Raw genomic sequence first — 11218 nt, 5'->3', positions numbered from 1 at the left:
GCTCTGGACTCGGGGAGGCCTGGTGGAGGGAGCACCTGCTCGGCATTTCAGATCTTTGCGACCGGAAACTTGACGGTGTGGCTGCAGGGGAAGGCTCGTGGACTCCTGGGTATTTTGTGTGTGGGACAGACATGAATCTGGGGGAAGGGGCACTAGAGGGTAAATTATGTAAGGCCTAATGACGGCCCCTCAAAGATATTCATGCCCTAATCCCAGAAAACGGTGACTATGTTCTACTATCTGGCCAAAGGGATTTTGTAAATGTAGTTAAGGTTACAGACCTTTAAATGGGCATTTATTCTTGATTTTGTGGATAATGTGGAATATAAAGCTTAAGTTCAGTGCTATTGTGGTTCCACTACATAAAGCTTAAAAGCAAGGTTCAGAAGGTTCAAACTTAATTTTAAATAACTTAGCTGTGCTCCTAAACAAAGCTCAAGAATATTTACAGGAATATAAAACCACCCAGCAACCAAGGTAAAAGTCAGAACATTATGCTGGCAATCAAAATAAAAAAAAAAAAACTGTCAATCATGCAAAGAAGCAGAAAAGCTCAACTCATAACAAGGGAAAGAAATCAGTCTCGACGCTGACGCCGAGCTGACACAGATCATAGAATCAGTAGATGTGATGCCACCCACAGCCACGTATATCTGCGATTTTGGCGAAAGAAAGTTCTATTTCTGTAGACACAGTGACCAATTACCAGCCAAAGAAACATCAGCTTTGCAAAAACAGCCTGACTTTTATATGTTTCCACCAACTGCAATAATAGAGATAAACATGATATTAGATCTCAATCCCACATTTCCTGACTTTTCCAGGGACTTTCAACCGACTGAATGCTGCTCAGATGCAGTGATTCTTTTTTTTAAACTTCTACTTCTTGAATACAGCTGGCGTGTTCTGTGAGCGGCACTGTGATTCTTTTGCTTAGAAAAAGGGACCTGCATCTGTTTCCTCTCAAAGGTTCTTACCAGAGTGTTCCTTGCTTCAATGAACACCGCCCTGTGTGCTTGAAATTTGTCTTCTCCTGGAAGGCGTAATGCCGTCTCCGGAACAGAACACCCTGCACGCTTTTTGAGCAGAGTGTAGCCAGCGTTGCATGCCAGGAAACAGACGCTCAGTGGGCGTCCTTCACGGAGCCACAGAAGCGAAGCCTATTGTGATGGAACAAAGGGATCAAAGGGGTTGAGGAACACATACTCTGGGTCTGATTTCCCTTCCTCCATGCTTGTGGTCTGCGCGCATTAGGGACAGAGAGCCCAAACCTTCATGTGGACCAGAAGCTGTTCTGTGCATGTGAGACACACCAGAGATGAGTATGACTCGACCCCCATCCCCACCAGTGAGTCGTCCCAGATCTACAGAGGACACCCACCGAGGCAGTGCTGTGATCCAGCCAGGCTTGGGGCATGGTTTCCGATGGGAGGACAGCCACCCCAGCTCCGGGCTGCATCCTGAGAACATGCTTGGTGACAAGCGGGGCCGTATGCATTTCTGGGCATTTTCCTGGAGACAAAGAGGAGGCCTGACTGTATCTTAAGTGGGAAGGGCCACACGGCACCCACCACAGTGCTGGCTGAGTGTTTGGTATTTGTAGACTGCAGAACGGAGGTGCTCATCGGAGTCCCCCCAGAGCCAGGTAGAGATGCATGTAGAGATGATTCTCCTCCTCACTGGGCTGTCCAGGAGCTCAGGAGGGGCCAGAAGAAGACCTGGGGTTGGGGGTCAGTGGTGTAGACATGGTGACAGAATCCACAAGCACCCAAAATACGGATGTGTGCGGAGTGGGATGAAAGCCCTGATGTCCCAAAGACACCAATATTCAAGTCCGAACAGAGGAGAGGAGCATGGGAATGGGACTGGCAGGAAGGCAGGAGGAAGCCGGGGAGCAACGGTGCCAGAGCAGAGGAGTGGGTTCAGAAAGAAGGCCATGGCCAGGAGCATCCCGTGTTTCAGAGACCTCACACGGGAGGACGTCCCCATTTTCCCCAGGAGCTGGCCTCTTCCCACCAGTGGTGCCACACAGTGGTGGGGGTGGAAGTGTGTTCCCGCAGTGGGTTGAGAGGTGACCACGGGGAGACCATCTGGGTGGATGACTGTCTTATTAGAAACTCAAAGTTCAACTATGAGGGAATAGAGAGGGAGCTAAGTCATATGGACCATTGACTTCTGGTGAGTCTAGAAGATGGAGAAGCATGGGGAGATGGTGAAAGGAAGGAGGAGGACAGAGAATGTCCTAGTGGCCTGGAGAGATTCCTCTGGACGGTCTCCTTCTTCTCAGAACCCTGAGATTTGTCAGGGAATTAGGTATCAGTCTCTTCTACCTCCCACCCGTCTCCCCATCTGCCCCACTGGGCCAGGACTGAGCCCCACTCTACTCGCCTTCAAAGACCCAGAATTAGAGAGGGAATCCTATAATTGCACAGTGCAAAGCAGCCCAGAGAAGTTAAGTGACATGGCTCAAGTCCCGCAGCTCACTGGAGGTAAATGACAGGCTAGAATCTAGGTCTCTGTGCTCTGAACCCAATGCCATTTGCATCATGTGATCCTGCGTTTGTTCCAGGCGGTTCAGCTGTCTGACTATGGAAAGAGAGAGACTTTTCCTCCTCGCAGTTTGACTGGGAATGCACAGATAAATCTCCTCAAGAACACCCCTGGGCTATGTCCTTCCACCCCTGGGCTATGTCCTTCCACCCCTGGGCTATGTCCTTCCACCCGGAGGTGCTGTTCAGGGATCAAGGAAGAGCCTTTCTCCCGCTCCCCTCAGACCCCAGCCTCTTGCCCCCTTTCAGAAAGGCACGGGGGGGCTGGGAAAATGCCCCAGGTGAACCTCAGCAGAAAGCCCAGCCTCCAGTGATCCGCAGCTGTGCTGCCGACACAGCCCACACTGGTACTTGGCAGGCGGTCTTGGCACTCTGGAGAATGGTGCTTTGTTGCCACGAACGATCCAGAGTGCTGAGCAGATCTGGCACCACTGACCCTAGGGCTCCCGCCAACAGGGGCCCCTGCTCTGGTGCTCTTCCAAGCCCTGGCACCGCAGGGCGCAGCTTGATGTGCAGAGTGCAGGGCCGAGAAGAGCCTGGGGCATTTCAGAGAAAGGTGTCTGCGGCCCATGGCTTCCTCCTCGTAGAGCCTGAAGGCTTTGTCTAAGGATCCACGGGGAAAGATTTCCACTCCCTGGGTTGGGTGAAGCTCTTTACATGTGACCACAGGGCTGCAGTTGATGAGTTGATGTGAGGTGAGGGCAGCCCTGCGGGGACAGATACTGGGGAGGTGGGGCATCTCTGTTATTGGGGGGAAGAGGGCTGGAGGCGTGACCACCCCTCATGATGGTCCACTGGCCTATCTCATCCTTGCTGATTTTCTGTTTAGCTGCTCTATCAGTTACTGAAGTGGGGTACTGAGCTAACTGTTAAACCATTTCTTTCAATTCTATGCATTTTTGCTCCATAAATTTTGAGTCTCTACTACTAGGTAGTATTACATTTTATAATTGTTATATCTTCCTAATGTATTTACCCTTTATCATCCTGTAATGATCCTTCTTGTCTTTAATGATATTTTTATCTGGAAGTTAACTTTTTTATTTAAAAGATTTTATTTATTTATTTGACAGAGAGAAAGAGAACACAAGTAGGCAGAGAGGCAGGCGGCGGGGCGGGGCGGGGGAAGCAGGCTCCCCACTAAGCAGAGAGCCTGATGCGGGGCTTGATCCCAGGATCCAGGGATCATGACCTGAGCCAAAGGCAGAGGCTTAACCCACTGAGCCACCCAGGTGCCCCTGGAAGTTAACTTTTTTGATAGTAACATAACCACTCTGGCTCACTTATTGCTACATTGGCATGGTATACCATTTTCATCATTTTATTTTCCACCTATTTTTGTCTTTCTGGGTGAAGTGTGTCTCATGTAGATAATAGCCACTGAGTCTTGCTTTTTAAATCCATTCTGATAATCACTGCCTTTTGGTTATAGTGTTTATCCATTTATATTTAATGTAATTATTGATGTGGTTGAATTTAGGTCTACCATTTTGTTTTCTGTGTCTCATTTTGAAAATGTGTTCCCCCTTTTACGACTTTCGTGCTAAACAACTCTTTCTAAGTATACCATTTCAATTCCTCTGTTGCTTTACTGCATTTTTGTCATTTTCTTAGAGGTTGTTTTACAGATTGCAATATGCATATTAATTTATACTGTCTACTTCAGATTAATACTTGCTTAATTTTAGTAAAATATAGTAATATTGTTTCAATGTATCTCAATTTCTTCCCTTTCCTTTGTGCTATTATTATTATATATTGCTACATACATTACAAACCTAAGAATACAGTGTTATAATTATTGCTTTGTATAATCTTATGTCTTTTAACAAGATTAGAAGAGAAAAAACATTTATCGTCTTTTATATTCACCTACAGATACCATTTGTAGAGCTGTTCATTTCTTGCAACTTCAAATTATTATCTGGTGAGACCAACAGATCAGAAGACAACTGCTATTGAAAAGGTCACTTGTTATATTCACCAATCCCAAAGGAGGGGGAAGGGCATGTCATGCAGGGCCACACAGCGAGGCAGCAGGGTTGATCAGGAAGCAGAGGGAGCAACGGGAAAAATGTGGGCAAGAGTCTTTATTGAGGTTTTCGTGGGAAGGGATGGGTGAGGCAGGGTAAGCACTCTGAGGGCTGCCTAGTTTGAATAGTTTCAGCAGCTCTGGGCCAGGGAAGTGTCCCTAGTTGTCTGGAACCTGGCCCTGCAGTGATTAGGGCAGGTGGGTAGTGGTGTGGAGTGTGACAGTCCCCTGGAGGAGGTGATTGGGGTGTGGGCTCTGGATTGGTTAGCTTGTATGTGGAAGGCACACTGTCTCTGGGAATTGACTAGCTCTGGGAAGGGCAGTCCCTCTGGGGTCAGCCAGACCTCAAGATGTCAAGTATCAAGGACAGGAACTAGGAAACATTGTTATTACATGATGCTGCTATTGCTGGGTGAGTTCAGGGAAGCGCAGGGAAGTGGGAAGAGATCATGTTGCCCTAGCACCTTCAGCCAGGGGACAGGGATCTGATGAAGTTTCACTTCTAACCTGATCCATCCCAACAATTGTCTCCCCTCCTCTCTCCACACACCCCTCCATTCTGCCTCACCTGCCACAAGTATATAAATAAGAAAACAAGGCCTAGCATTTACCAAGGCAATATCACGTTATTTCCCATCATCCCAATTTGGGGGGGATTTCCTATTCAGTGCCAGGGAGCTAAAACAAGGCTTCTCCGCTCTGCTCTTCCCCATCATGGTAGACAGGAATGCAATCCTGAATCTGACCTGAATCTGAACTATGGAGAAGGAGGAACATTGCACCTGGCTTTTCTGACCCAAAGCTCTAGACACAAAGGATGTCTGGATTGGACAGAGACTGTCTTAGTTAACATTCCATTCTTGCAAGTAAGCATCCAGAATTCCCTGGGGATCCCCCCAATAAGGAAACACACCTAGGATGAAAAGGCATAATCATGACATCACACCTTTCTATTCTCATCTCAGTCCCCAACACATCTACAAAAACATTGTCCTTTGTCCTGTCTAGGATGTTGGAGTATAATGACCAACACTCCACTGAAGCCAGGGTTCTGTGCACTGACTTACACTCTGGATAATCAGTACTGGGAAGAGGTGGGAAGGAGTGGGGGGGAGAAGTTGCTAACAACGCCTGAATCTGAGTGTAAGGCACAGGGGGTGGCATCAGCCCGTCTTAGGGCAGTGATTGTACAAAGAAGTAGCATAAAATCAGAGATTACAGTTGAGTCCATTTCATTCTTCCAAGATCAGGATGGTGGGGCAGGGGAGGAGAAGGTTGGATAATGGGAGGGGAGCTCTACACCAAGAAAGCTTCTGAAGTTCACGGTTGGAAAGTCAAGACCCAGCTGGACAGACTGCATTCTTGCCAGGGAAGCCTCAGATGTTCATTGTCAAGTTGATGAACTGGGAACGAGAAGACAGAGCGAGGAAGTGAGAGTTGGTTCCCCCTCCGTTCCCCTACCAGCCCGGTTTGTTTATGTCACAGTAGCTCCACCATATGATCGTCGTGCCTGCGAATATGGACTCGTTCTTCCCCACGAAATATTTTTAAAAAAAGATTTCCCAGCGCTTTCAGTTTTCCAGAGGTCCTGAGATCTTTCTGAGTTAGCTCAAGTCAAGAGCAGATGGTGAGAGAGAGAGAGGGAGCGAGAGAGAGAGAGAGAGAGAGAGAGAGAAATGTGCTTTCTCTCTGGCAAAGAAGAGAGCCTTCCTGAGGCTCCCAAAGCAGGGTGATAAGAAACGCCTTTTCTCTTTGTCGAGGGGTCCCCTCATGGGGAGGGCAGAGGGGTTCCATCAGGAAGAGGCTTAGCACCCAGGGCTCTTTACAAGTGAACTAGTGAAGTCGCATGTGGTTCCTTCTCTATCCTGAGGACACCCTGCCTCCTGCTTTCTTATCACAACCTAGTCATGGGACAACACGATTCTGTGGGATGGTTTCTTCTCTCCTCTGTGCCCCCCTTCCTAGACACAGTGTATGCCAAGGCCAGGGTCAGGGAAGGCCGCTGGGTGCAGGAAGACCCATAAGCTCTTTAGGCAAATACAACTGTAGGAGGGGCAAGGATCCGATTGCTAACGGATGGATGGGAGGGGCCTCTTGAACTTGGCCACAAGCTGCACTCCTTGGGAATTTTAAAAAATACCACTGTTTGGGTCCTACCACAGAGATTTGGACTTGATTGGTCTGGGTCACAGCCAGGCCACTGGGGTTTTGAAATCTCCCCAGATGATCCTATCGTGCGGTCAGAGTTGAGGATGACAGGCTTGAAGGGAGAGAGAGGGAGAAGGCTCAAAGATTTTTCCTGTTGTCTTGGAGATGGACAACTATGGGCTGGGGCAGGAAAGCACACAGCACATGACTTGGGTCTGTTGAGGGGAGGGTGGAGAGTAGAGAGAGCCTGTCCCAGCCCCCGCGCCTGTGGATGCTTGGTTTGGAAGTGACACCTTGACTCTGAGGCAATGGAAAGCTTCCTCCATGCTTCTGATCCTTTGAAGCCTTTGGCCAGAGGGTGTTGACTACCAAACCTGCCTGCTCTGCCCCTGCACTCTGGATAGGTGGTCACGGTCCTTTCTTCATGCTTAATCGTGGCCAAATGTTGACGTCATTGAGACATCTGGGTCTGGAGGTCCCTCTTATTTTCAGAAGGGGCCAGCTTGAGTATGCACACCTTTCTTTGGAACCCCCCAGGTGTTCTATATGGTTGTCTGTCAGAGGAGTTAATTTATTGAGTGTATAGTGTGCACTGAAGTGTAGAGAAAATACTAGAAAAGGAAAATGCCCAGTTTCTGTCCTTAAGGAAACTACAGTATGTCCAGGGATCTGAGATACACACATGAGAACATTGGAAATGATCCGACACAATAAATTATATGATATTTTTAGAAACCAAATTTTTGGTGTAAGAGTAAGGCCTCGATTTCTCTGCAGATGGGGAAACTGAGGCACAGAGCAGCTGAATTGAACAAAATCAAAGCGCAGAGGGGAAGTTCTATCCCATTTGATACACACTGTCACCCACTGCTTTGTCTTGATAGTCAATAAAGCGGAACCCAAATCCAAAATTGCTACTGGGCTTGGAAATGAGCCAGTGTCTGCAGTGCGGATGTTGAAGAGTGCGGGTGGGAGAAGGGCTCAGAGATGTGACGGAGACTCGAGTTGCTACTGTGGGGTCCAAGGGAAGACAGAGCTGAACAGGAAGACACAGGGAGAGAAAGGGGGGAAATGGGCAACAGAAATCACAGTAACTGGTGAAGGGAGGTGGTCCATAGTCTCCTCCCTGCCTTTGGGCAGAAGAATATCTAAGCAGTGTTCTCCGACTTTAGTCTGTGTAGGAATCGCTGGGGATCCTCCTAAAACGAAATCTGGCTCAGCAGGTTTGGGGTGGGGCTTGGTATTCTGCATTTCTTGTTTGTGTGATTTTTTATTGTATTTATTGACATATAACTGACAGAACACTGTGTAAATGTGTATAATGTGTTGACTTGATACATTTATATGTTGCAATGCGATTAGCTAACATTTCTTTCAGGTCACATGATTATCATTTCTGTTTTCATGGCTAGAACAATTAAGATGTAGTCTCTTGGAAGCTCTGAAGTTTGTCGCAGTCTTGTGGACTGTAATCACTATGTGGCACGCTGCATTTCTAACAGCTCGCCTAGCTGATGCCCACGCCGCTGGTCAGCGGACCACACTCTGGGTAGGCAGAGAAGATGGTCCAGCCCTAGGATGCCTCTTTCAAGCCTCTGAAACTCTGATCCGTGCTCTTCCCTCCATCATTTTTGTTGTCGATAGCCCTGTAACTGGTAAAAGTTGTGTCTTTCTCAGGGTTTTTAAGAATCACGAGACCTACAGGACAACATGAGCAAGGGGAGTGAGCAAATCGGAAGCTAGAAGGCAGGCAGGCTGAGGAACCCGGATGGCAGAGGAAGAGAAGAAGAACGCAGGGTTTGCTTGCTCACTCTGTTCCAGGTGATTAATCGTTTTATGCCTCAGTTTCCACTTCTGCCAAATGGAGGTTCTGTTCATTCTTAGCTCACAGGACCATTGTAACAATTGCATTGGCTGCTAACCGACTAGTATCTAAAAATATTAGCAGTTTCATTGTTGTTACTACCCGCCAAGGTCAAGTGTGACCTTCACAGGCATTCAGGAAATATTTATAGGGCGGGGCTCTGACTGGCCCCCGCTGGATCCTACCTCGTTTATGTTGAGACAAATGAACTCCTTGTCCTCGTTCGTTGTACTGAGAGCCTGGAACACCCCTGATGGGAGAGACACGAGAAAAGCATCATTGTGGGGACAGTTCCTTCGATAGGTTTCCTTCTTTCCTAGTGACCTTGGGGCCCTGCAGGGCAGCCCGTGGAGGAGCTGCTCCATCTGGTGGTAAGCAGGGATCTTCTAGAATGGCAGGCCAGACTCAGGCCGGCTACACGGGGATTTCTGTTGCACGATGGGGGCTCTTGAATTCCTGGGAGGGCAGAGCTGGTGGCCTTAGTATAGGGCAACATGTGCTGTCTTCTCCAACGTGTCAGTCAGCTGGCTCCTGGGCCCCAAACATCACGCTTATGCTAACTTTTGGGGGAGCTACAGATGCCTTGTGATCCACGGGCCTTCCCCCGGAGGAAAAGCACATGTATGTGAAGCTAAGCCCTTCAGTCTCTATGAGTCCCTAATGAGAAGGTGAGTACCGTAGGCTCCCGCACACATAGGAGGAGCAGGGGGAGGTCGGAGAGCTGGCCCAGCTGGACATCACAGCTAACGCCTGGAATAACCTGAAAGCTACTTTCCTCTCTGGGCCTCGGTCTCCCCATTTGGTCAAAGTGGCCAAGCCGGCCGAGTCTGGCTTCCCCTAAGAGTCTCCCAGGAGCTTGAAAAATAGAACAAAAAGGGGGAGGGAACTGTCATAAAACAAAAGAGACAGAACCCAACAGCCAGGGGAAGTGAGTAGATCCCGAGACAAGCAAGCAAACATGGAGAGATGACCTGGGAAGTTCAGCTCGCGTCAGTTCTTAGATGACACTGAGGGCTCCCTGAGAAGTGTGTTGGGGGTACAGATGGCAGGAGGGCTGTGCTGAAGACAAGCCTGCCCATTAGAGGTATTTACAGAGGGAAGGACTGAATTTCTGAGCTCTGTTATCAAATAATTTGAAAAAAAATTTGTATGTTAGAAAAAAAAGTGTACGTATGAAAGATTAGCAGGATGATCATTGTTGAGACTGGTGTAAGGCTCTAGAACCATCTGGGGGAGGCAGGTTACAAGGAACCATGCTGTGTTCCACCCCCTGGAGTCTAATTAATTGGCTTCCTGTGCAGCCCAGGTCATCGAAATTTTCTAAACCTGCCAGGAGTGCGGGGGTTGTAATGTGTGGCGAAGTTTGGGAACATTGGTGTGGGGCCCATGGGGACTGACTGGTATTCCTTATACTTAAGATTAAAAATTCTGAGAATAAAACGTTTGACTACTCCTGGGGTGAAGGCTTAGCCTCGGTATTTTAAAAAAGTTCTCCAGGCGGTGGATCTAACTAGAGGATCCCAGAGAAGGTGGGTGTGAAGCCCAAAGTGCGTTCTCCCTAATATTCCTTGATTTTGTGAGAACAAGCTGAGAACCCCCAGCTTGGAAGGACTGGGCTGAGGGCATTTAGGAAGGACTGGGACAGCTGAGAGATGATAAGTTACCAAATATCATTCTCTTGGGGTCCATTTTGTCCACCTTGTAATTCTAGTAAGTATCTGCCTTTCGGGGGGCCTTTCTAAAATGCACCTCTTAGCAGCTAGTGGTAGTGGTAGTGGTAGTGGTAACCACCTAGAGAAAGGCCATCCTGCTGGCTTGGTGTGCAAGGCCCTCCAGCACCGGCTTGTCTCCCTCGTGCCATCATGATCAGCCCACACATAAGCCTTATTTGTCCACTAAGTGCGGCTTTCCGGGGGGTTAGAGCTGGGTGGGGACAGGCTTCCGCAGGTGATCCCATGGGCTCTAAGTGTCACAGAAGCAGAGGGAGCTTTGGCACCCTAGACACGGGGATCCCAGCCCCTGATTTGGGTTAGCAAGTGCCCTGAGGCCACCTAGCAAACATCCTTTAGAAAATGCCAAGCAGGATGGGTCCGTAATTCATGGGACCCAGTGCAAATGGGAAATGTGGGACCCCTTGAGAAAAATGATGGAGATCACTTTTTAATGATCACTTTTAATCATTTAATAATTTTAATCATTTTACATCATTTTAATCACTTAATGATCATTTTTTAATCATTTTCAGTGATGGTGACACTGAAGTGTTAAATCAAGCATGGGTGTCCTCAGGGGTGCAGGGCCCTGGACACCGATGCATTTCTCTCCCTCGCCCCCAGTCATGGTGGCCACCCTGGTGCTGGGTTCTAGGCCCCTGGATTCAGCCTCAGCTTGGTGACACTGTGACCATAGATTGCAAAGTCTAAGGGCCTCCTACCCAAAATCTCTCTCTTTCTTCCTGAGGTAACACGTCTTGTTTGGGAAAAACCAGGTCAGGACATAGAGCTTACAAAACACAGAGGGGGGGTGGAGGGCGGGCGACAGAGAGGAAATGGGTTTGACCCCTAATGGGACCTTTGGGGGGCTGGAGCACCACCCCCCGCCCCATCCTCCCGCAAGGACACAGAG

At 48.5% G+C, this 11218-nt stretch overlaps 1 protein-coding gene and 1 long non-coding RNA gene across 2 annotated transcripts in view; one reads left to right on the top strand and one right to left on the bottom strand.

Moving 5' to 3' along the window:
* Positions 1-3095: 3095 nt before the first annotated feature.
* LOC116573386 lies at positions 3096-11216 on the top strand. The gene is made up of 4 exons (XR_004278769.1): positions 3096-3244; positions 8407-8550; positions 8914-8964; positions 10839-11216. It is a non-coding gene; the product is annotated as an uncharacterized LOC116573386 (long non-coding RNA).
* The window catches only part of CAPN9 (calpain 9), a 40416-nt gene continuing 33235 nt past the window's right edge, over positions 4038-11218 (bottom strand). The window contains exons 19-20 of the mRNA XM_032313469.1: positions 8779-8843; positions 4038-5984 (exon numbers count right to left, since the gene is read on the bottom strand). Coding sequence (XP_032169360.1) covers positions 5958-5984; positions 8779-8843 — 92 coding nt within the window. The 3' untranslated portion in view covers positions 4038-5957. The remainder of the gene's footprint in view (positions 5985-8778; positions 8844-11218) is intronic.

This window comes from Mustela erminea, chromosome 14 (assembly GCF_009829155.1).
Source record: "Mustela erminea isolate mMusErm1 chromosome 14, mMusErm1.Pri, whole genome shotgun sequence".
NCBI lineage: Eukaryota > Metazoa > Chordata > Mammalia > Carnivora > Mustelidae > Mustela > Mustela erminea.
The sequence above is the reverse complement of the archived record's forward strand: the minus strand, read 5'-3'. Positions and strand labels throughout refer to the sequence as shown.